Here is a 27,034-nt window from a genome sequence, read left to right as displayed (position 1 = left end):
GTTAAAGATCACTTGATCTGGAAAGCATCTGCTATGTATAAGCATCTGACAGATGTCTGTAAGATGTCAGTTTTACGTACATTCTAAATCTTAAACATCTTAAAGGCATCTAATAAACATCTATTTGACATCTTATAGGAAGTGTCCTATTAGGTTTATTGCAGATGAGATAACACTAAAAAATACATCTTGCAGATGTAAATGCAGATGTCAAATAGACGTCTCCATGATGTACGCGTGCTATCAGGGGATTCAACATTTGCTTGCTCTGTGCAAACTCAAATCCACTACTGTTGTCAGCAGACAAGGTATGAATATTTACTGATGTAAACTATGACAAAAATCTATCATGCTTCAGCCAGCACAGCACTTTAGACTAGTCTTTATTTCACTTCGTTTGAAAGTTCATTGAGGTGTTTTGGGGAAGGTCGCTGAGGATTCATTTTTTCCTATTACACAAGAGGGTGATGGAGAGTCCATTTCACTTATTTGAACATCAGCTAATTCACATGCAAGAACTTTTTGTGGAAATTCAGTTTGACATTTTTTATGTGTGTTGGAAAGCACACAGTAGGAGAGCTTGTATTTTTTTCACACCAGTTTCTGCTGTTGACACACTCTTTGTGTTTGCTGGAGTTAAACACCACTGTCAAAGCACTCAGGCCATGTGGACTGTATTTCTGGACACAACAACACTCATTCGAAAGCAAAATAGACTTTGTGAATAACTGTGTTGGTTAATTGCAAGGCTTTTGATGATGCATCATCAATTTTGTTAAATGTTTGTGTATGGCATCTGACGTTTTTCGCTTTGATGAGGTCAGTTTGTTGTGTCTGCATGGGTCAATATGGAGACACATTAAGCTTTGTTGTGATGGTGCCTCTTAGAACAACTGGTCTGAGACTAATTTATTCTGACATACTGCTTTGATGGCTTTAAAAAGTCTTGTGGCCCTTCATAACAAAGTTAGCTTGAAAAGTAACCTTTTAGTCAACCTTTCCAAGGGGCTCGCCGGCTTTCTTCGCTGGGTAGGCCTGGCATGGGTTTTTGAAAATGTAATGACAATAACGACTGTCGAATTTAATGATTTTAGCAGAAGGGGAAGAAAAAGAGAGTCTATTTTGCCCTTTGTCTAAAGGTTTCTTTCATAACGATGCCGACCAAGCTTGGCAGTCCCACAAAGACGGATATTTCTAGTCGCCAAGGGCCCCATAATGTGCTTTCTTTAAATATTGTCTAGATTTCCATCCATCAGATTGCAGCCCAGTCTCTTTAGGCCTATGAAAGAGAGCTTAAATGTCAAAATGAGACTTCATATACACTTTTACATCTGTCATGTGAAGTGGATTCATTGTGGGGTGGGGTTTCAAATATTAGCTCCACCCACTTCCATATTTGTGCAATAGAATGAGATACAAAGGTCTTTACAACCTCCAGAGGGCCTTTTGTCTTTCCTTCTGTCTTTTTGAGCGAGTTTTGTTTTTTCCTGATTTGCTTTCCAAAGTCTTGCCAGGCTACTTGCGTGACTAGAGGGAGCGAAAAAAGTGAGTCTTCAAAACCCATTGGCACGCGATCCCTAATCTATTTTTGGAGCGTGCTCCTTTTTTCTCTCAACTTTAGACACACATGGAAAAAAAAAACAGCCAGGGGAAGAGAGCCAATTGTAGGGTTGAAGGGGTCTGGTTCTCATTTCAGGCCGCCCTGCTTCCCTGTCTTGCCCTGCCAGAGTGAGAGCCACTGCAGTGAGGAGAGAGAGGCAGGCAGGCGGGCGGCTCGGGAGGTGAGCGACTGCGGCCCGGGCTCCAGGCCTGCCACTCAGACACTGTCACTTAGCAACCACCTGCGGCTGGTTCTCGTTAGTGGCTCCAGCTGCTTGTATTTCAGACTTCCACGCTTTGCTGTATTTTGATTCATTTCTTTTCTCTCTTTTGTAGGAAAAGAGTTTGCCGTGATGAAAATATGATGCTTGGTGTGCCTCAATCACTCGCAATTCATTTTCATTAACTAGAGTCTTGCTTGGCTACTGGGTCCAAAGCTGACATGGGCTAATTGATGACAATACTTATGATTTTGAACTCATAGACACTGTTCTGTGGTCATGTATAGTCATCTAGCATATTTACTCAGTTTGACTCAGTGCGAAACTGAAAACACTGGAGATTATGTTGATTGAAAAAACAGTGCAAAGTCTTTTAGAGGTCACTGTTTTTTGTGTGTTTGAAGTAAACAACAGTTTTCGATATAGCACTTTGACCAAGCAAAGGCGTATTTGTGAGTCGGAAAATAAATTGTTGAAGATTCGTGAGGTTGACGGGGTGTGTTGATTTGAAACACCGTGGAAACATTGATCTATAAAATAGGTAATATTATAAAATCTATATGGGCAAAAAGCAAATCTATAGTGAATTATAATAAATGATTTAGCATCCTTATTTTAATTTTACATGCTGTATATTCAAGTTGTGATGTACAGTATGAAACACCTGATAAGGACAATTCACACTGTGACAACAGATGCCGACAAATGGCAACAGACACACTCATTAGATTTTGTCAGATCAGTGTGATACCCCTGCTGGTGTCTGCTTGTTTTTGACCAATACCAACAGACTTAAAGAAATCATCATCAAAACCTTAGCCAAAGGGATAGTTCACCCAAAAATGAAAATTCCAAACCTGGCTGAGTATATGATCACAGATTAAAAATTTTTGGCTGAACTATCCTTTCAGTAAAAGTATCATTTTGCATACTCTAATATACTTAAGGTATTGAAAGTAAAAGTAAAGGTATGTACAGTATTGTTCTGAAAAAAACTACTGCGCATGTTGCATTTTACTTCTAAATATGTTCAAGGTTATTAAATTTAAACAATGCGTCGTCATGTTGTAAAAGACCATATTTTTGTAGTGCTGCTGTTCTGTGAAAAAAAATACAAATAAAAAAACGTAGTACTTTATATTTGTACTATTATACTTAACGAATGTACTTACAGTCCACCCATGATTATTTGAAAATGATAATAACATTTGGCTCATTGGTCTAGGGGTATGATTCTCGCTTTGGGTGTGAGAGGTCCTGGGTTCAAATCCCGGATGAGCCCACCTTGAGCATCTTATTTAGAAGTATCAGTCAGTTCTGCCTTCTTTCGGCCAATAATACGCCTGCATGTTTTACTCACATTTCACTGCTGGTTATATATGCTCTATATAATTGTGTATGTGACGAATAAAAATCTTGAATCATTTATTGTCAGAATATTAATAAATGATTGCTAACTATATGAAAGACAGCATCTGAAGGATCACAGCTGCCGCTAAACATTAAACTGGGCTATACCCAATTTTTTTTCTTTTTTTTCAGTTTTATTTTTATGGTTACCTGCCTAAAAAATCTGGGTTGCAAAACTGTCTACATATGATCACCACAGTCAAGACAATAAACTACATAAAATCGCACCTTTGTAAGATATCAGTCAGCATTTGAACTGCTATGTGCGTGTGTATTTTGTAGTTTTTCATATGTATCATTACATTATTCAAGTAAGCTCCAAGCCAGAACCTGTATTTAAAGTTGTAATCCAACAAAGAACGCAGTGAACCAGTGTAATTTACCTGGCCTTGGTCTGGTACATCACCGTCTCCTCCATTATGATGTAAAGCATAAAAACTAAAATCTGCAATTCTGGCTCCACCTATTCGGGCAGGATTGTCCTTTCATCAGCTCTCCTCGCACCATTGCTATGTGACAGAGCGGTAATCGGAAACACCTGGTGGCAGAATTAGGAAATCCTGAAAAGGCGGAGCATCTCACACACTTTAGACGGCCCATCGTGCACTTCAGACGCCTGGTCTTCGAAGTCCGTGGCCTCTGAAGTGTGCTATTGTGATTTTAATGTAAGGAAGTGCACTGTTTTTGAGGCCTAGAGGGTATAAAAATGATGCATACAAAAATACATCCACATACATGTCCACCTGGTTCATGTATTCTGCTAATGCTAATGAGCTTTAATCTAGTCTGGGATGTATTTTGTTTTGCATTTGTTTAGTTCATGGTTACGTGCATCTACCTATTCTGGTTTACTTCTGTTAATAATTTCTAATTTCTACTTGGTGACAGATGAACTTGCGCCGAAGTAGAGTCTGATTGGATGCGCAGCCTCTGATGTACACAAAATGAATAAATAAATAAATAAAAAGGAAATGTGTCCAGCATACTTTTAAAAAATGTAGAAAGTTTAAAAAAAAACTGATCAAGTTTGCTGTCCAACCTATCTAGTACTATCTGGTTAATGACTTTTAAAGCACCGTTTAGCACTGTTTTTTTCACCCACTATCCACCATGACTCTTTCAGAACAGATTTTTAGGTCATGACCCACTAGCTGAGAACCACTGTGCTGAATGATAGAAACCACTCCTCATTTTCTTATATGGTAAAAATTAACTTTTCAAATGTGTTTCCTTTCATAAACACACTTTAGGTTCAGTTAAGGTGCTCTCTGAGGACTTGTAAAAACGTTTGGATGATTAATTTGATTAAGTTGCAGCAACTGGTAGACTACGTGTGGCAAGCCACTGAGGCTGCGCTGCATATATCAGCAACTGGCATAATACAAAAACAAATTACTGGGTGGAATAATAAACTTTACAGTCCTGTACTTACCTGTACTGTATGTCCCCAGTTGACCATTTATATTAGGTGTATGTGTGTGTGTGTGTGTGTGTGTGTGTGTGTGTGTATATATATATATATATATATATATTTATATAGTTTTTTTTTAAGTTCCTTCTTTTTTTGTCATCTTTTTTGTTATTCTTGAGCAGACACTGTATTTATCTAACCTTGCTAGTGCAAGACAGGGCTACTTTCCTTAGTTCTGTATGTCCATGGTACTCTGGGTCTCAAACTGGATCAGAGCTTTGGGTTGGAGAGAGAGAGTGAGATTGATGGAGTGAACGCAGACGGCTTCCAGTCCCTTGGTGACATGGAGAGAGGAGAGAAAACAGGAGAATGATTGTTTTGTTCACTCTTCAGAGAAAGTGCTGCTGCAAACAGTCTAAACAGAGAGTAAAGAGGACATTAAACACTCTGATATCCCAGCTACTCCACTGGACAGCTGGTCATGTGACTCCACAGACAACTTAATCCAGCCACTCTCTAGCAAGACTGGAAGTAATCTAAATAAGAAGTTTCACAGAATAGGCCCTTTTATTCCCGCTGCTGCATTTTCCATGTGGTTATCGTCACATTGGCCTCCCAAAAGATAAAAACAGGTCCAAAAATAGCAAACTAGTTTTTTTCCCCCTCTCACTGCTGTATATAATAAATCACAGATGTAAATTTATAACTTCTAACCTAAGCAAATAGATAGATGAAGATGGTAATTCATACAATGTTGAATTAAATATTGTCAACCAAAATCTCTAGCTACTTGTTGGTTAAAAACATTATTTCAATTTCAACTTAATTTCAGTCAATTTTCACTTAGTTGAAATCCTTGCAGACAAAATTTCTCATTAATCTAGTCCTTTGCAATAGTTTTGCGAGCTAGTAATTCCCTGCAGCAGGTGATACAATTATATAATAAAAATAACTTATACGATAGTATATTATACTTTTTAACAATATATTGCATTTTGACCCGTTTTTTTTTTCTTTTTTCTATTAACTCTTTAAATCCAACATACACACAGTATATCACTGATAGCAAATGATCCTTATTAATTTGAGTTTGTTTTGATAAACAGGAATGTTCATTATGGAAATTCTATTTTTCCAGGGTGTGACTGGACTCCCTGTGAAAAAAACAGAAACAACAGTGGAAAATTAAAAACAATGCCAGAATCACACTTGGACTGGTAATAAAAATAAAGCCAAGTTTAACTTTTTTTTTCTCTCAGTCAGACCATCGAACACTGTCAAAAGTTACTCTAGAGTGCTGAGCAAGTCAAAAAATTTCCAGTTTCATACTAAAATATGTTTCATAATAAATTACACCACTCTCAGAAATGACTATTTTTGCTTATTCTTAGTTTAATAATAATTTGTTCTAAACTCCTTAACTTAAGTACTGAGTTTTGTTTTTGTTTTCCTCTGAATTTTATGCTTTGAACATGAATGATACTGTACCTTAAATTGTGCAGTTAATTGAGAAAAATTTATTAAATAAATTTTTTTATATGATAAATGATAAAACTACCAAAATTGACTCCCAGGGATGACAAGACCTAAGAACACCTTAGCGACAACCTTGCAAGCATGCACAGCATCCTAGGATTGTGGCCACAAATTTGATACAAACACACCTGCCCCCTACAATGCTTCTTGAGATTTTTCTGTTGCTAATTAAAAGAATTTATTTTGCACCTCTAATTGCATCTCTTTAAATCTTAATGAGGCCATCAGATACCCTGCGCTCTTAAGCGTTGCCTGTCAAACTGACCGCTTTCATGAATTCAAGGCACATTTCAGCTGAAACATGCTCTGGGGTGTTTTTTTCTGCGCTCATGTGAAAGTCATAAAACAGGTTACTTGACTCCCGACTGTTTTATTACAAAATTCACAAGTGAAAATTTTAACGGTTTTGCGATAAAGTGAAGGGGGGGGGGGGGGGGGGAATACATTAACCCTTCAAGAAAATAAATCTGCTGCGACTTCACAGTATAGCAGCTGGAGCAAAGCCAATGTTTAATGACATTTTAAAAGCAATACAGACATGGGGGTTAGAATAGCGCAGAAATCAAGGGCTTAAAGGAGAACTCTTTTATCCACAGTGGCTAGCTAACATTTAATATGATTAAAAATCGGCTCAATAACAGCATAGAAGTAAGAAATTGGTTACAGGCAGGGTGGGCTAAACTTAAGAAAGGTGTTAGTGAAGAGAGACACCAACTGTGATTGGTCTTTGGAAAGGTCCTGTGAGAGAAATCCCATGGAGTCAGAGGTCTGAAGTGTGGGATCGCTCAGCCAACATCAGGAGGGTACAGTAAGTGGAGGCAAGGCCACAGTGGAGGAATTTTTCCATCTAACTATTGACACAGTGTTTGAGCTGCACAAATATGCTGTATTTTTTTAAGGAGCACTTATAGACTGTTTATGCTTCAGAAAAGATGAATTGGGTGCTGACAACAAATAACATGCAATATCAATTTTAAACTGTACACTTTGTAACCAGTAACAGAAGCTACCATCACTCATGCATAAAGACTGGATGAAAAAAAAATGGTAGTATTAGCACCAAACTGAATGAACTTGCAAAATGTAAACAGTAATTCTACTATGACTAGTGCCTACATACATACAAACATCTCAGGGTTTCTGCTGGTTTTCTGTATTTAAATGTAAGACTTTTTGAGACCAATTAGATACGTCAATATGTTCTCTAAATGTAAAGGGAGTGCACAATGGGTTGAATTAGCAACACTTTTAAGTTAAAAATTCTACTTCCTTCAGATTTAAATGAACTGATTACAAAAAATAGCTTAACTCTATATGCAGCATGAAAACACTGGGAAAAATGGTGACGTTATTCCTTAGTTTCTTTCCAGTGAAAATCTCTGAAGGTTCTATTATCATGATATAAATTAAATGCACATATTTTTTGTAGAAATTGAGTAAAATGAAGTTAGTTTATACTTAAAATGTAAACAAATATCTGCCAGTAAGGTCAGACATGTAAGCTTACTTTAAAAGTAAAACAAGTGTTTCTATTTCATTCAGTTTCTTAGAAAAGATTTTCTAGATTTTGTATCTAAGGTAAATTTATCTTGATACCAGGATGTTTCTATTTTTGAATGGGAAAGCAAGAAAAGTACAGTGAAAGATATTCTTTTTTTTTCTTTTTTACATTTGTAACTTTCTGCTTTGATTTACAACCTTTTTAAGGCCATCATTTGTACAAGGAGGAATTATAAAGACTTTTTAACACCCTCAGAAACCCTGCATCTGCTCTTCTACTTAAGTCAGCATCTCATAATTAATATTCATGAGCACAGCCAAAGTTTATATTGTCTCCTCTTCACTTTTCAGATTATTCCTATGCCCTGGTTCTTCTGAAACAATACGGTGAGATGAATATTCCAGACCACACTTGGCATTTACTTACAAAATAATTCAGTCAAATAGTTGGACCCCTCGACGACACATTGAAGAGCTCTCCCAAATCCAAGACTCTTCCAAATCCAATCTTTGCTTGGGGCACTAAAAATGCTAAACCAGCCCATAGTAAGCTGATTTCTGTTTGGGGTGCAGTTGAAATGGACATTCAGTTTGCCAAATTCCTGAGATAGTTTCCACTCTTTCAGATAAATTGCAATGTGAAGTCTCTGACAAGTGGAGAAATTTGAGGACTAAGCTCAGTTTTCTAGCTGATGAGGTGAAAATACAATTCTGTTCGTATTTGACAGCTTATATATAAAATTAATGCAATATTGATTAATAATAATGAACCATATGCAGTTAATACTGTATGCGCAGTAGACTATAAATTGCCTTATTTTCATATGCTGGAAAAAATTACGAGGAGGAATTGAGGTATAGTAACAAACCAGATAATAATAAGTACGCTCACACAAAACATGGAGAAGGTTGCAGAGAAGTTTAATAAAATAACGTAAAGTACAGTATAAACAGACTTTAATGTAAACTTATCTGTGCACTTTATTTATGTGCAAATACAGGCTTTCATATGGTATGTTACCTTGCCAACACCAAAGAAGAAAAAGAGGTGAGATTTATTGTGCACCTTGGTCTAGACCCTGTTAACTGATCCCAGTTTCATGTCAGACACACTCTGCTCTCTCATAAGCTTGTAAAACTTGGCGAACACAATGCAGTGCACATAGAGGTGAGACACCATTGCAGTCAGAACCATCTCCAGCAGCGCACTGGCCTTTTCATGCCTTCTCAATAACATTTTATACTACTTCATACGGTTCCCATTCCCAAAGGGGCTCATAGTTGGGCTTCAGCAAGAGGGTGAGGGGAAGGAAGGCTGGGAGGTGGTTTGTTTGTCATTGACAAGTAGCCTGGGCTCACAAATGACTTGGGAACCTCAGAACTTTTGTTTATTCTCTGCCCGATAAAGGAAATCATTTCGCATGCAGACAGGCAGCTAAAACAATGCTTGGAGGGTGAGGAAAAACAAATCTGTGAGCATATGGAGAGGATGTGGGTGGAAAGAAAAACAAAGCTGGAAGACCAGAAAATGTCTGAGGAACACCTCAAAGATTCAGTGAAATCACTTTATGAGCACTGCAGTAAAAAAAAAAGAAAAAAAATAATTCAGCAGGTTTTAATCACGCCATGAAATTTGCAACTTGATAGCCAGTTGTAGGAGTAATGAAAATGAAATAATAGTTAAATAAATAATAGGTCTTTTTTTTTCAATTTATGTATTCATTTATTGTTGATTTCATGGATATTAGCTACAAAAATATTGCATCCAAGATACTGTGTTAGATTTTTTGGTAAGTCCCCTATGCTTACCAAGGCTGCATTTATTTGATAATACAGTAAAATACAGTAAATACAGTAAAAAACCGTTATATTGTGGAAATATGATTATAATGTAAAACAATAATTTTCGGGCTCGATGAATTTTAACATTTCATTTATTTCTATAATGGCAGTGCTGAATTTTCAGCAGCCATCGCTTCAGTCTTCAGTGTCGCATGATCCTTCAGAAATCATTTTAATATTGGGATTTGGTGCTTAGGAAACATTTCTTGTTATTATCAATGTTGAAAACAGTTTTGAGGCTCAATATTTTTGTGTAAATGTGGATACAGAGTTTAAAACTTTGCAGAACAGCATTTACTTGAAGTAGATGAGTGATCATTAATATCTGTATATCACAATGTGGGGTAATTTGACAGTAATATTTCAATGTCTAGGCTTTTTGTTTAATACTTAAGTTTGTTTAAATCTTTATAACCCTAAGTGTGAGCAGTTGCATTAGTAAAGCTGGTCTCACTTGAATGGAGAGGAAAACCTGGCAAACCAGCGATGAAACCTAATAATGTGGCTAAGAGAGGTTAATGTGTTTTATCCTTTCAAAACCGACAATTAACGTGCTGTTTCTCTCTCTCACGCTGCATTCCAAAACCAAAGGTGCTCTGCTCTTTGTTCTGGCTCAAGAGAGAGCCCAAAATCTGTCACAATCAATAATAAAGTCTGTTCGGCAAATTGATATGTTGCCTTTATCTTTAACAGACCATACATTCGTACAACACCAGTGTGTCTTTAACCCTCCACACCAAAGTTCATTCACCGGTGGTCCACAGTGGGCAGCAGTGTTACTGGGGTCCTACATGTGCTTTAGGATCGTAAGACCACGTTTGATTGCCTTGATATGCAGGCCTATAAAGATGCAGATGTGGTTTGCTTTTTCATTTTAAACCTGGACACCACCGCTGCTAGTATGTACCAAATCAAAGGCTGAAGGCACTGAGCCAAGCGATATATCCTTTATGCCAATAAACCAATAACTCATGTATAATTTATCAGCTCATGTTGAAGGGAGGCTCCCTCTCGTTCTTGTTCTACAGTGTTATTCTAGCTAAATAAAAAAAAAAAAAAAACTTCCTCTCTCACTTCATGATTCCCCACAGAGCTGCGATCCTTCTTTGCTAAGAAGCAGAACCAAGGCTGTCACATCTCTTCTACCCTGTCCCAAACATCGTCTGCCTGAGGGGCAATTGATTTTATTCTGTCTCGTTTTTAGGGAAGGTGTTAAATCAGTTTAGCAGACAGAAGCCATAAATGAAATGCAGCAAAGCAGCTTCAACCATTGCTGACATCCATTACTGCGAAGAGCACATGCCAGCAAAGCACAAATCCAGCTCAGACGGAGACTCTGCTGTAGGTGGCAATTTAACCTTTACAGTAAGACCACACAAATCCATTCGGATGAACCGAGAGTTTACAAAAGCCAGTGACTTCAGGGTTAGCAAGATAAAATGTTTCGGCAAGCTATTTGGTTGTAGTAATTGGTTATAAAACAGCATTACTGATATAATATATATAGGCTATTAAAATAAACACTTAACATGCTTCTGCAAACTCTCCACTTTTCATCAGAAATTTTTATATTTTATCAAAACACTTAATTATGATTGGTCGGTCAATTAAATAATAGTGTCTGCCCATTTTTTTTTTCCACAATTTTGTCTAATGGGATTTAAAAAACAATGTTTGTTAATGTAAGTATAAGCCATGAAACAAACCAACCAGCTATGAGGTGAATAACAACATTACAACCTTTTATTTGCTGCAGAAAGATTTTGCTGTGAAAGATTAAATAATGGCTAAAAATATTCAAATTAAGTTGATTTAATTCATTTATTTTGTTAAAAAAAACAGCTTTGTCTCAAATGAATAAATTATATTTTGCAGTATATGAAAATAGAATACATTTCTTTATTTTTTATTTAATTAAAGACAAATTATAATGCATTTTTAACATTTATATATATATATATATATATATATATATATATATATATATATATATATATATATATATATATATATATATGCAAAAGCACTAATTTTAGAAGAAAGGACCTCTTTTAAAAGCCTATAATGACTTTCCTCAGTGCACAGATTTCGGCCTTTGTTGGCAACTCTATCTGTGACATATGTAAGATCCTAGTCCTACCAAAACAGCATTCTGTGTTCTTTTGTCTGCACACAGTTTTTTCTAGTGTTTATCAGTTCAGCCCAAACCCAAGTGATATTTTTTAGGAACTGGGAAGGTCATAAGACCTTCGAAACACAGCATGTTTTGAGACTAGATGATTAAGATAGTGTGAAGTATTTCCCTCTACTTTGAAAATAGGAATATTGTCTCTTTTATGTCCTGTGAAAATGAGATGTCCTCTCTATGGCTCTCTGAATCTGCATGCAGTCTAGAAAGTGCCTGTGCTCTGATGCCAAACACAACAGCCTAGTGTGATGTAAATCGCATGAGGTGACAGAGGCAAAGGAAGACGCATGTCTGAGCTGTCAGGGCCAGACATTTCCATTAATAGCCTGTCAGGGTGCCTGTTTACACGCCAAAACTCTCCAAAAAGATGGAAATGAAAGATTTCCCTATCAGAAATACTGCTTGGCCCTTTACAACAACTCTATAAACGTAACTGAAGGTTAGCATGGTCATTTTTTGGTAAGAAGAGACGTTAAGGAAGGAGCAACAACCTGTGCACACCCCTGTGAGACTTACCCAGGTAGAGGGTTATAAATTTGTGTTTGGCTTGTTAAAGTCACTTGTGAAAAATAGTAAGCGCTTATGCAAGTCTCAAGCACTTTATCATGCTAGAAACAATCTTAAAACAGCCGGAAATGACAGAACTGGGTCCGCAGGTGGTGTGTAAAATAGGTGAACTCTGGGAGACGTAGCCTCATTTTGGCTGGAATTAATATAATGACTTTAGCTGGTTATCAGCGTGATTCCCTTGCTGCTGAGTTATTATTCTTTATTTTTTTCCATTTCCTCTTTCCCGCTTTTTATATTAAGTTTAGGATTTAGAGAACACTGGAAACTGGCCTTAGACCAACTCTTGAGAAATATTATGTATTATTTGTTCACAGAGACACAAAAAGTCTTGAATCTACAGGGATCATGACCTGAAATAAGTGACAGTTACCCTGCCGAGAAACAACATGTGCAGTGATACTGCGCAAGACAGAAAAGTGTGATATCACATAAAATGTGAGAAACTTCTCATGTTCTCACCTACATGAGCATCTCACGTCATATAATATCTGTGCATACATTGTCCAGATTTATAATCAGAGTGAGGTTTAACTAATGTGTTTGAATTATTTGTCTGATGTGATGTGGAAAATATATATATTTTTTATTAAATATATTATTTAAAAATTTTTTTTTTTTTTTTAAAGAAAATGTTTAAATATTAATACTGTATTTTTAATATATATTTTTAAATACATTTTATTTAAATGTTTAATTATACATTTATTTATTTGTCTATTTAGTGATTGATTGCCTTGTTAGTAAATAAAAAAAAGACATTAATTTCATAATGTTTTAATATTTCGATCGTCCTTGGCAGTAGTGATCGCATCTTTCGTGCTGCATAAACTTCACAAGTTTGCGTAAAACCCGATGATCGTTTTTTAGTCATTTTCTGTCATATCATTCACTTGTTTACAGCATTTTCAAATGTCTCTTCTAGGTTTAAATCATTTCTTGAACATCTGGTCTGTGGACAGTTTCTTCCAGTGAGAGTTTTCTGGATGTTACTTTGGCCAGGGTCAGGAGAAATGTGGTAAATATAATGAGCAAGCACAGAATGCATTCTCCTTTTACTAATCAGGGAAAGTTCAAGGTTGGGCAGCACACACAAAAACAGACACACACTCCGCGTTCAATAAAATTTACGGGCAGCTGAGGGGATATTAAAAAGAGTAAATGGAGGGGTAAAATGTAATTCTCCATTGAAGTACCAGAGAAAATAAACATAAATTATAAATAGAAGAAAAAAAATAAACTTCCTCAATAAACCAGTGCTTACAAAAAAAATCTGGACTAGAAATGTTGATGTAAATGAGTATTTTATTCAATTCTGAAAAATTGGTTAGTTGTTTGATTTCCAGTGTTTCTTTGCTGTGTAACTTCTTTAGACAGAACTGTGTTCTAAAAGGCTATAAGAAGAAACATTAATTATGAGCAGAAAGCAGCACAAATAGTTAAAATGCATGGCACACAGCGCTCAGATTACTGCCTGTAACTTCACAGGACGTGGCCGCCTTTAAATTGCGTGCAAGCCATGTCTGCAGACGCTGAGAGCCAACCACAACTAGTATTCACAGAAAACAAAATTAACACTTAGGATATTATGCTAACAACCCCAAAAGGGTTTATGATGCCTAAATAGTTTTTATACAAATTTGCGGGCTCTTTTTTGGTCTCATTTTGATTATGCAGGTGAAATTAACATGAAGGGTCACAGTGTTACCAGCAGGTTGGTGGTGTCAGGGTTTTGGCAAGGAGGAACTCAGGTGCAGACAGGATTTAACTCAACACAGGATTTATTATACAAAAAGGGAAAACAAAAACCCACGAGGGGGAAAACAATAGCTAGGGAAAAGACTAAATAACAAAACAAGACTGGGCAGACAAGATAAAGACACTTAACACTAACTATAAACAAACACTCACGGAAATACAAAACACTTCTTGAGGAACAATCACAATTCTTAGGAACAAATCTCAATGACAATGAACCGACGCAAGACAGAGCACACTAGGAGATCTAAATAGGGGTACTAATCAAGACACGACAGGTGTTACAGATAGGACAATCAAGACACGACTAGGTTAACAAGGGGGGCGGGGCAAGGGAACGAGACAACACAAGCACATGGCCCAAAGACAAGGCCATGCGCTTGTACACAAAACAAGGGTCTGTCATGATCCTGCCTCAAGACTAGGAAAAATCAAGGACACGAGGGCAGGATCATGACAGGTGGAGCTGCTTGTTACTGGGTTTTACAAGCTGCTGTCACGACACACAGGGTCAAACGTTGGCAATAGAAACTTTGAATGGAAAGGGTTTTTAATCATGATAAATGAAAGAGGGATGAGGGATCCCTAAAACTGAACATGATCATATTCAGATTATGGATAGTGAAGTCCAAAAAGTACATTTTTTTTTTTTTATTTTTTTTTTGGGTGATTTATCCCTTTAAATGTCCTAATATGGAATAAAATGAGTGGATATGGAGTAACACTGTGATACTGTGCACATTTACAACATGCAAGCTTATATAGGGCTGTGGGTGGCATTGAAACAACCACAAAATCAAGCAAAACATGTTAATTGTTTAAAGTAAACAACCAAGAGACAATGGCTTTCTGGTTACAAACCATTTTCCCAAGTGAAAGTCTGTGTGGTTTCTTGGTATCTCTAGTCCCAGACTATAAATTAAGGAGGATAGCAAAGTATAAGATTATCGTGTTTTGGACCAACTTGCTTTTTTGTGTGCAGAAATGTAGCTTGGGACTTCACAGACACTCTGGAGAATAGTGAGTACAGAAGAAAAGAAAAAAAGACACACTAGGAAAATAGTCTGTCGTCTTCCTTTGTGCCAAGACCAATTTCATTAATATTCAAAAGAAGCTATGTACATAAACAGTATTCCTGGCAAAGAGCCGTGTAATATTGACATGTAGGAAACTCTTCTGTAGACGTGAGTTAGGAACAAGCTGTGGTAAAACTCATCTTCTTGAAAGCAGCCTGAATAATTTTACATTAATACGGTTCCACCATGTCAGTATAACACAAGAAGTTCTGCTTACAGAATAGATTTTTTTGGTTTCTCAGAATTATCTTGAAAAAATGTCACTATAGAACTGGAAAACCAATATTGTTTATCAGTTATGAAAACCCACAACACTCCACAGTTTCTGGAATGCCACTGGCTACGTTTTCATAATTGTTTTTTGGTCAAATGATCCCAATTTCCCAGCATAAATTGGTTCAGCCGTGGGTTCATCCTCGCCGTAGCTATAACTCTTGCTAATTCCAGCTGGATTAAACAGTGCCTGAAATCCACCCAATTTAGCCCTGAAATATAGCTGATGGCCGACATGGAAAATAACATCACTGTCATTTTTCGCCAAGATCTGAAAGAGAGAACAGCTGCTCTGAAAATCGCTTTGCTCTTCAAATTTCAAAGTGATCTTTCCTCTTAAGAGAATTAGCAAGATTGAAAATCAGCATTGATTATTAATTCAGCTACTATAGTCACAAGAAAATGTTGTCATTGATCACTTACCCCCACGTCGTTCCAAACGCATTGTTCATCCTCGGAACACAATTTAAGATATTTTGTATAAAATCCAGAAGGCTTGAGACTGTCCCATAGACTGCCAAATAAGTTACACTGTCAAGGTCCAGAAAAGTATGAAAACCATCGTCAGATCTGCCATCAGTGGTTCAACCGTAATATTATAAAGTGACGAGAGTACTTTCTGTACACAAAGAAAACAGAAATAATGACTTTATCCAGCAATTTGTGTTCTCTGTCTCTCCCCACATCACCGTAGCACCATTTTGGAGAAAATATGAGCAGGACGTAGGCGGCAAACGCACTTCTGTGTCAGCCACACTGCACTGATGCGGAAATTGGAATTGTTGAATAAAGTCGGTATTTTTGTTTTCTTCACGTACAAAAAGTATTCTCATTGCTTCATAACTTTATACTTGAACCACTGATGGCAGATGGACTATTCTGACGATGCTTTTCATACTTTTCTGGGCCTTGAAAGTGTAACTTACTTGGCAGTCTATGGGACAGTCTCAAGCCTCCCGGTTTTCATCCAAAACATCTTAAATTGTGTTCCGAAGACGAACAAAGCTTTTATGGGTTTGGAAGACATAGGGTAAGTAGTTAATGACAAAATTTTCATTTTTGGGGTGGAGTATCCCTTTAAGGTGAGATTGCATGAAGTGAAGCCTAACTGACAATCATTATTCATTTAATTTAATTTAATTTTTACACTGGGGGAAAAACAGCATTCTGTACAGGTTTGGGTCAGTAAAAATGACTTTCTATTTTACTATTCCTTTTTAATGTTGCACTGATTTCTAAGCATTACGTTGTTGTTTCTCTCTTTTCACCTTGTGTTTTCAGGAAGAGTTTTGGTGTTTGATGTTCACAGTCACGCATATCATGGATCCATAACAATGACGAATTGCACTCAGCCTGATTCAACAGCAAGCAAGAGGAAAAAAGGTTGACAGTTTGTTTGAAATGGCACATTACGAAAACTATAAAAGGACCAGGTCCATATGCTACACGGTGTAAACACGGAGCAATGTTTGTAATTATTTTGCTTGGGAATAATGACATAGCGGGCAAGAAATCTAGAGCGTGGTGTGTTGCCATGTTTTCTTCCTTGCTTTGCTTTGAGGTCCTTGTCTCTGTGTCTTGATTGCAGTCGAGGAACTCAGAAAGGGCTGTGTGAGGACGAACCGCTGACCAACATCTGGAGGCACATTTAATGATCATTAAAAGCGTGACGGGATATTTACTGAATGGGAGGAAAAGAGTGGGAAGCTGCAGGGCTTTCGAAGGCACGGAATGGTTCTGTAATGCATGTCCTTGTGAAGAATTCAAACCTGGAGACTTTAAATTTAACAGGCCTTGTTTTCAGTTTATGTGTACCAGTAAACTTGCATCCAAATACATCTACTGTGGGTGGCTGTTTTGGTCTGCCTCACTGTCAGATTTAACCTAAGGTTCCCAGACTAAAAAATGCTCTAAACAGAAGGCTTGTGGTGAAGACACGACTTCTATAAGGTATGTGCTTAGAATTACAACCCTAACTGCTATTACATTAACTTTATTGGTCCCAGGTGAACCCAGCAGTATTATAGCAAATCACCCAATCAGAATAACCTTTTAAAGATCATGTTTGCCCACAGGTTATTTTATTTCTATGATATTTAATGGATTGCCAAGTCCAAGAAATTATTTTTAGTAATGTATATTTTTCAAATCATCACCCAAAATTCAGTTATAGTGATCATTTATTTGGCTATTTTCTCTACTTTGCTTTGGCAGACAAAGTCTTCCAGTGCAAAGGGGCAAAATAACTGCTTTTTAACTGTGGTTGGTTCAGGAACTCACAAGAATGTTGAGGTCAAAGGTTAAAAGTTAAAGGATGTTCATTTGAACGGTCAAGCAAAAGCACACTTTTCCAATTTTGCACTTCCTCCTCATGCTTGATGCATATTGGCTTGCAAAGGTGAAGGATATGAGCCGTTTACGCATCAGCTAACACCTAATCCCATCCAAAAGACAGTAATCGCTCCTTCCGTCTTCAGCTTGGCCTCTAAATCATATTATTAATTGAAATTTTTAAAATAATAATAATAGATAATAATACCACACACATATGTATGTGTATAACAATGCAGCTTCTGGACTTGGTTTAATCAATTAGTTTTAAATAATGGCAGTACTGTATGTAAAGTATATTTATCCAATTTGATTTAGAAATTCTTTCTTGAATTACAAAATAGACATTTATCTAAACCATCAATACTCATGTGTCCTATTCTGTAAGACAGAAAATTGTTGTTTAAATGATCTGCATAGATATTATGATTTATTGTCTTCTGGGAAAAGTCTGAAAGAATTATATTAACTCAGATCTAAACTCGGTTCATAGCAGAGACTAAGAAGCATGTAGATCTTTAATCTTTATTAAAGGAGACATGTGCATAGACTAAAATTGTATGCATATACTGTAGTAGTCTTGTGGGGGATCAGACTTTGTTGGTCAAATGTAAAACTGTAAAAACAAACATAAAACAGTCAGGTACCTAAAAATGTGCCTCATGTGATGCTATATAAATTAAAATGTAAATAAATAATTAGTACAAAGAACAATACATCAATATATGTAACGTATGTGTACATGCATACATATTATTTTGCACAATTATTGAGAGAGAATGCTTTCAGTCAGTTACAGCAGTAATGGGTTAACAACAACAACTGGCGCTATTCACCCAACAGTATTCACCAGAGCCCTGTCCAAATGATGCTCACGTTTCTGAAATAATACTGACACCTCCTGGTTATACTGAGTACAGCAGAAAACCTCTATTAATCACTAAGCTACGTTGTCACTTTTAACCTTTGCACAAATTATTAATTCTATTTGGAATATATTTTGTGTGAAAATGTATAAAGGCATGGATGTTTATTCCTAAGTAATGCGGCGACGCTGCAGTAACCCTGAAGAATGTCACGTCGTCACTTCCGTTTGGAGAGAACAGAGGATTTGCGTTACCGAGCGACCAAGAGGATTGACAGAGCCTGTGGAGATTATTTGCCCTCCAGACATCCATTAAAAACACACACAAATCGCATTGTCATCATGGAATAATCTTAAATGCGGTGCGGGCGGTTCGGTTCAGCGGTTGAGACGGCAAACAGGCAAGTAAAGCTGCAGCAGATGGATCCGTGGTCCAGCATCCTCTCTTGTGTCTGTCCCGGTGTGACACGTAGCTGCTCCGGCTGAACCGCGTCATGGCGTCTGTTCACACTGACTGTAGTACCGAGTATAATCCGTCCCGACACCTTCGGTTCAGGGCACAGTTTCAACCGATGCCTACTGTACATAATCTGCTTGTCTGTTTTTGCGTGCCCAGTGTTTAAAGGCTGGCCTGTATCATGTAATGTATATAATATTGATTTTATGGTAAAACGTCCTTTGTGTATCTGGTATTGTCAATTTATTTAATATTCTTCTATTATTTTTCTCGTATATTAAAACGCATTATGCTTCCTTAAACCCATTTACTATATATATATATATATATATATATATATATATATATATATATATATATATATATACCACGTGTATTAAGAATATAAACAGTTATTGTAATTTTATCTATCTATCTATCTACCTGTCTTTCTTAATTCTATCTATCTATCTATCTATCTATCTATCTATCTATCTATCTATCTATCTGTCTGTCTGTCTGTCTGTTTTGCTTTCTTTCTTAATATCTGTCTCTGTCCATCTTTCTTACTTCTATATCTGTCTATATTTCTGTCTGTTTATCATAGATAGATAGACAGGCCTAAGTAATCATAGACAAGAATATAGACAGATGACAATAACTGTTTATCATACAGTATATAGATAAGCCTAGTGAAACGTAGACGAGAATATACATGTCTATGTTTCACTTGACCTATCTGTCTTTCTTTCTTTCTTTCTTTCTTCTATATCTGTCTATATTTATGTATGTGTTTATCTAGGGCTGTCTCTCTCTCTCTCTCTCTCTCTCTCTCTCTCTCTCTCTCTCTCTCTCTCTCTCTCTCTCTCTGTCTGTCTGTCTGTCTGTCGTATTCATCTGCAATGTGTCTTTTCTTGCAGATATTCATCATGACAGATAGTATTCTGAGCAAAGCCGCCACTATGGAAATCCCCATCAACAGTAATGGGGACAGCAGGACGGCTGAGGATGACAGTCTTGAGCAGGTGAGTATCCACTGTCCACCAAACCTGAGGAAAATCAACATCATATTTTCAGGCCTGCCATTCAGTTATGCCACGAACCGCACCTGAATGCGATGTGAAATGTGTTCCTGTGGATATCGTGTGGCAGGCTCTGAGAGGCCTTGAACGGTTGGCTCAGTCACACATTAATGAGCTGTTGTAAATATAGACCCTGTTAATTTAAGTCGTGCGACTCTGTTGTTTTCCGTTATTTCAGCACATTTTTGTCTTCTGTATGTATCTGTCTCACCATCTTTTTTTGACACTGTCTTCACATTTTATGTTTCTTCATGTCACAGGGTGCACAGATTGATGGGAGCTTAGATGAAATTGTAGGCACACTGCCAGTGAACATGGTGAGGGAGAGTTTGTGGGTGTCCCTGTACGTTGGAGCCCCATTCCCTTTGATTTAGTGTGGTTGATGGTTTGCATAGTTGCACACATAGTAGTCATTGACTTATCGTGGGGTTTGGGCAAATGTTGGTGTAGGATTATTATAAACAGGAGCTGTTTACTGGAACAGAAAAGTCAAGCAGAGACCTGGAAAACAGTCATGCAAATACAGTAGATTAATTTGCATATGTTTTATAGTGACTTTTCTTAATAGGATTTCCCTTGAACTAAGAATGTCTAGTTGATTGATAGCTTTTTGAAACGACACATTTTTAAAGGTTTTGAGAAGGCAGGGCTTTAATATTAATATAAGTCTGTATTTTTAAGTAAAAATAAGTTTTTAGTCTAGTATATGAACACTAGAAATGTTTTTTAAAGGATAATTTTGAATTTTGTGTGCTTATTTTTTTCTTGTCATCATCCCAGTCTTCTAATTGTTGATTAAAACTAAAACCTTACAAAATAATTGTTGGTAAATGAACAAGATGACATAAAATGTAATCAAAATGAACAGAGAAGCTAAAATAAATTAAAGCTAATCGGGAATATATATATATATATATATGTATATATATATATATATATATATATATATATATATATATATATATATATATATATATATATAGTTGTGTCAGCAGCACATAAAAAATGACAAAGCAAAATGAAGATGAAAACTGAAAATACAAAAAAAATCCAATATATTAATAAAAACAATTTATAAACATTATAAAAGTATATAAATAATACTGCTTCATCCTCACTTTTGATACCCACATGTTTTTTCCCCACCTAGTGTGCCCAGTTTGTGGTAAATGTGTTTTTTGTCTCTTTGCTAGAGATTGTAATCTTCTGTAATATTACTGTAAATCCCATCATATTCAGGACTTGCAGCAGGTGATGGTGTCTGGACCAAACCTGAATGAAACCAGCATTGTGTCTGGAGGCTACGGAGGGGCAGCGGAGGGCATCATACCCACCAGTTCCATCAAAGGTAAAGACAAGTGTCCGATTCTGATCTGATCTAATGCAGCATCTAAGTCATGTGCCTGGCAAGGTTCAGCTTACATCTCTGCTGACGTATATGTTTAGGACCAGCTATACGTTTCAACCCGGAGTATTTTGACAGAAGATGTGGCAACGCGCCCAAACCAGGTGTCTGTGTATTATATATGCATGCTAACTTGACAGAAGATCTTCTTTTAGAATCTTTGTCCCTACAGCGTCCTCTCTCTCTCCTGGTGTAAAATGTGTTTGTCAGCATTTTAACAGCAAACGTTTGGCTTTTTCTACAGGGAGCTGAGGACAGTCGCATGGTGGATGCATGTTTGCTCATGCAACATAAACCTCTTGTTTGTTTTAAATTGACTGTAGACATGTTTGTAACAAAAATGTTTGTGAGCTGATTTATATATATGTGGAATGCACAATAATTCCTTTAATGGTGTTTCTTTATGCTCAATAACATGACTTGCCTTAACACATTAACATTAACAAACCTAACTGATGCAGTCTGTGGCGGTCCATGAGGATTTAAAAAAATACTGTATGTATTATTTAAATTTATTTGATATGTTGTGTCATTTGAATATCCATTCTGTTTGGTCAGTTTATCAGAAGAGCCTTTATGTTGTTATTGTCCTCTGAAATTTGTGAAGTAATTAAAACAGTTAAGTTGAATATGACTTTATATATTGAAAACTGACGAGAATTTTCTAAATATGTGACACTATTTAAATGTAAATGTAAGTAATATTTGACAATAGATCAGTTTTTACAGTTTTTTATAAATGCAGCCTCACTGATCATAAGAAACTTTGAAAAAACATTGAAAAAAATCTTGCCAACCAATGGTAGTTTGTGTATACAGTTTTTTACACATTTATGCTGACCGTCACTGTACAAAGTCAGTCTTTTAGCAGCAGTCTTGTTTTTCATTCGTTTCAGCCTCTACTTCTAACTTTTATCACCTAACCATTTTATAAAGATGCAATTTTAATCTCTTTTGGTCACCTTGTCCTAAATAAACCTCCTTAATAAAACTTCTCCTTTTAAGAATCCACTGTTCATTTTTGTTAAAACATCACAATGCTTCATGTATACATCATAATCACCAATATTATTGTTGTTTTGATCAATTTTGATTATTCAGTCTATGAACTCATTATGCATTTGATTATGTTTACTAAAATCTCCACTCCAGAATAATCATCGTACCACCCAGTTCATGTGCATTACTCATCCGTATTACCACAAAACACTAAATGTTGCAATTTCCCTAATTGCCTTTCACTTAAACTAAACCTCCATCCCATTCCTCCACCCGTCCACTGTTATTCATTCATTTCAGATATCCGTTCCAAATCCAGGGGCATCACTCCCAGCCATTCAGCCTCCAGTCGGATAGCAAACCAGCCAGGACATTACCCAGGTATCTCAGGGCCTCCACCCCCTCCTGTCACTGCCAGCAACATTTTCAGCCCTTATTTATCAGTCATTACTCATTTACTGTCATCACACCTTTTATTCTTGTCCCTATTCATTTTCCAGTCTGAGGAATTAAAGATGACTGGTTATGCAAAGAATTTCTATTACATGAGATGTCTATGAAGTCATTGTTGTGACCTTTATAGACACAACCGGGTTGTGATATTCAAAACCAGAATGAAATAATATTGTGTATTTTGCTATGGTCCCCTATTTATAATAAAAGTACCTACATTTTGTACTCTCAGCTCCCAGCATGCACCACAGTAACAGCAACCCATCCATGATGTCAGAGGAGGCCACAAGAGGAGTAGCTGTTGAGAAATTTGACAGTGTGAAAAAGTGGAGCATTAACACGTACAAGGTACAGTAATTTCATGTTTTAAATGTTCACAGACAGAATTTGTTCAAAAATACAGTATAAAAAAACTTACTATTGTGGAATGTTATTAAAAATTTAAATGTGTTTTTTTTTTTTTTTACTTTAACAGATTTTACAATTTATATATTGCTGTTATGACAAAACTGAATATTCAAAATCATTACTCCATTCTACATACTAATATGCTGATTTGGTTCTCAGGAAACATTAATGGCGAAAACAATTGTGCTGCTTTATATTTTTAGGAAATTGTGATTTACATTTAGGATCCTTCATTGACTAGAAAATATATAAAAGTTAAGAATTTTGTATCATTATAAATGTCTTTCTGTCACCTTGGAGCAATCGAACTTGTCTTTGCTTCATAAAAGTATTAATTTATTCATTTACTTACTGATCACAAGTATTTTTTTAAATGCTTTATGTAGGTATTTAGGCTTTATAAAGATAAACTGTGTACTGTAGGGATTTATATGTACAGTATCTTGCCTTCTCTTCTTCACCAGTGCACAAAGCAGATGTTTTCGGAGCGCTTCGGTCGTGGCACAAAGACGGTGGACCTGGAGCTTGAGGCTCAGATTGATGTGCTAAGAGAGACTAAGATGAAGTACGAGCAAATTCTGAGACTAGCACGTGAGCTCACCAGCCATTTCTACAACATGGTGCAGACTCAACAGGCTCTTGGAGACACCTTTGCTGATCTTAGCCAGAAATCACCAGAACTGCAGGTACTAATATTTTTTGGCCATTAGGTTACATATCGCCACTGAATATTAACATAGTGTCCCATTTTAAATGGTTTTTGCAAACGAAAGAATTACCAGCACTTTTTTGCCTTGTACATAGTTCAGTAAGTCAAAAAAGACGTACTGTCCAAAACAGTATCTTGTATTATACATTTATATTTAGAGTAGATTTTTCTTTCATTGCATAGCAGCTTACATATATACTTACATATACATTTCTCTAAATGTCTGAAAATATTTGTTTCCACAAAATTTTAGTATAACATGAATATGCCTTTACTCTATTTGATGGTTTTATAGCTGTATAAATAACATTATCCTAAACCTTATTTATTTATTTATTTTTTTTATTTTTTTTTTTCCAGGATGAGTTTGGCTATAATGCAGAGACACAAAGACTGCTATGCAAAAATGGAGAGACGCTCCTGGGTGCCATCAATTTCTTTGTGTCCAGCATTAATACACTAGTCAACAAAACCATGGAGGACACACTCATGACCATCAAGATGTATGAGAATGCAAGGTATCAAACATTTGATATTAATGAGTTACATGTTACATAAGTAACTTTTGTAATATCTGCTTAAGTTAGATTAGGGCTAACAAAAATTGTGCCAGTTAATTACGATATACAGATTGATTAATCAAATTAACATAAACATTCACACACACACACACACACACATATATAAATAATTTCTCTTTTTTTCAATCTGTATATGTAATTGTTTGCTAAGCTAAGAACCCCCCAAATGATGATGGATCAAAGACTTTCTACATTTGTTGCAGAAGACAAGTATATCATAATGTACACTATTGTTTTTCCTCTAAGCCCCGCCTTTCTGAAACCCGTTGATTTTTACAAAGCTCATCGTTCTAAGAAGCGAGGTGTGCTCTAATTGGCCAACTATCCATAACATCCATTACAAATGAGACATTTGTTGCATCCAGTGGGGACATGATTTATTAATGACTTATACACTCTTTTTATGCATTGCGTTGCGTAACGCGCCATACAACTTGACCACTGATTTCTAGTCGTGTCTTCTTTTGGAAAGGCCAAACAAAGTAGTTTCACTTTCACAATGAAACACAGCATCACATCATGGGCTCGAGTGTGCGGCGGCGGGCTGGACTCGGCTTCGGCCACGGTGAAAGCTGATATGGCGATCCACAGCGCCAAGTTGATGCATTTCCTCAGTGCCCAGCATGGATCAGCTCTAGACATGATCTGGCGGACATCGTCCTCTTTTGGAAGGCCAAACAAAGTAGTTTCGCTTTCACATTTTGGGCGGCATTATGCAAAACTTCCCACATAGTGATGTAGCTATATGGGAGCGTGTTGGAACGAGCTGTTATTTCTCCATAGAGAAAATAATAATTGAAATCGCATCATATGACCCCTTTAAGGGATTTGCAGCCTGTATATCAAGGAGAATTTCTATTTTTTTATTTTTTATGCTAGGTTTATTGAATCAGCTTATACTTATGAGTACTGATGTTTCAGACTGGAGTTCGATGCCTATAGAACTGACCTGGAGGAGATGAGTGTGGGTCCGCGGGACGCTGCAGCAATGGTGCGCATTGAGATAGCTCAACAGCAGTACCAAATCCATAAAGACAAGTATGAACGACTACACAGTGATGTCAGCGTCAAGCTCAAATTTTTGGAGGAGAATAAGGTACCATGTTGAAATCAACTTTTGAAATTCATGAGTCACAAATATTACTTAGTTTTAATATTTTAACTCTCCAGGTAAAGGTGATGCACAAGCAGCTCCTACTGTTTCATAATGCTGTCTCTGCGTATTTCGCTGGAAACCAGCAGCAGCTTGAACAGACTCTCAGACAGTTCAACGTGAAATTGAAGCCACCGGGTTCTGACAAGCCTTCCTGGCTTGAGGAGCAGTGATCACTTTGTCAATGTAAAGAGACACTCGAACATGGAAACCCGAAAATGGATGGGCGGGGATGATAAAGTGGTTTGTATGAATGATTCAGATAAAAGAAGTAGTTGTTTTTACATTGCCAAACCTTGGAAAGATGCCCAGAACATCTTGAAATAAATATTACATTTATCCAAATGGCTTATGGAAACTAACTGTGGTTGCGTTTTACAGCTGCCTTAACTATATCGTATACATTCAAAATAATATGTCGCAAAATTACAATTCAAATCAATCACATAAATCATGTTCTGTAAAAACGTAAACATTTTCTGAGGCATTCATAGTCCTATTCACAAAACTGTTCCATATACAGTGAGCACCTCACAGGCCAATTTATATTCTTTGTTTTATCATAGAGTAGAGCCGTTTGTTTTTAATGTAAGGTTGTTTGAAAGAGGACTGTGTCGTGGTAAAAGAATAAAAATTGCTCACAGTACATGTCATAAGAAGGTTAATAATATATTTATATTTATGTAAATTGTGAAGTCCTATCTATGAAATTAAAACACATTGGAAAGCGATATGAATGGTGTCTCCATTACTTTTACTGCCACATGGCAGCCAGGTTTAGTTTCTGAGCTCCATCTTCAAACTTTGACTAGCTGCCACCAAACGCTACTGGTGAAACCTAGAAAAATTAACCACTTTTCCTAGATTGGATTGTTATTCCCTTGACTCTGTACTCCACTAAGATAAGGGCTTGGTGTCACTGTGGTAATCAAATTGAGTCATGCTTTAAGGGATGGAAGAACTTCGCCTTAACAAGAATGTGTTGCATCTGCAATTACATTTTCCTTGTGTTACACAGTTTTTTTTATATTGATTCAGCCTGGTATTTTATCTCCTTAAAATACTGTTTCAGGTAACAGCCCACTTCTACTTGCAGAGACTATAAATCAGAAATCAGAGAGGTTTTTATTTTCTTGACTAAAACCAAGTTAAATACCAATCTATGTAGGCTACATTTTACTACACAATAAAAACCTCTCTGATTTGCTATGGTTTTCTTCTCAAATGTACA

General features: G+C 36.5%; 1 protein-coding gene and 1 non-coding gene across 8 annotated transcripts; both read left to right on the top strand.

The window, feature by feature from the left end:
• Nucleotides 1-3,030: 3,030 nt before the first annotated feature.
• trnap-ugg (transfer RNA proline (anticodon UGG)) lies at nucleotides 3,031-3,102 on the top strand. Its single transcript has one exon. It is a non-coding gene; the product is annotated as a tRNA-Pro (tRNA).
• Nucleotides 3,103-18,731: 15,629 nt separating this feature from the next.
• Nucleotides 18,732-26,534, top strand: LOC113114795 (arfaptin-2-like). 7 transcript variants are annotated; one of them, XM_026281816.1, is made up of 11 exons: nucleotides 18,738-18,978; nucleotides 19,934-20,038; nucleotides 20,356-20,412; nucleotides 21,335-21,443; nucleotides 21,542-21,604; nucleotides 22,800-22,880; nucleotides 23,185-23,300; nucleotides 23,825-24,046; nucleotides 24,430-24,587; nucleotides 25,572-25,746; nucleotides 25,821-26,534. In XM_026281816.1, exons 2-11 carry the CDS (start codon nucleotides 19,943-19,945, stop codon nucleotides 25,974-25,976), a joined length of 1,233 nt encoding a protein of 410 aa, XP_026137601.1. In that variant the 5' UTR covers nucleotides 18,738-18,978; nucleotides 19,934-19,942; the 3' UTR covers nucleotides 25,977-26,534. The 7 variants fall into 7 exon arrangements, with proteins under 7 accessions (XP_026137602.1, XP_026137604.1, XP_026137605.1 ...); XM_026281817.1 differs by lacking the exon at nucleotides 20,356-20,412 and having other exon boundaries at nucleotides 18,732-18,978; nucleotides 25,821-25,976; XM_026281818.1 differs by lacking the exon at nucleotides 21,542-21,604 and having other exon boundaries at nucleotides 18,737-18,978; nucleotides 25,821-25,976.
• The last annotated feature ends 500 nt before the right edge of the window (nucleotides 26,535-27,034 follow it).

Source organism: Carassius auratus, chromosome 15 (assembly GCF_003368295.1).
Source record: "Carassius auratus strain Wakin chromosome 15, ASM336829v1, whole genome shotgun sequence".
Taxonomy (NCBI): Eukaryota; Metazoa; Chordata; class Actinopteri; order Cypriniformes; family Cyprinidae; genus Carassius; species Carassius auratus.
The sequence above is the reverse complement of the archived record's forward strand: the minus strand, read 5'-3'. Positions and strand labels throughout refer to the sequence as shown.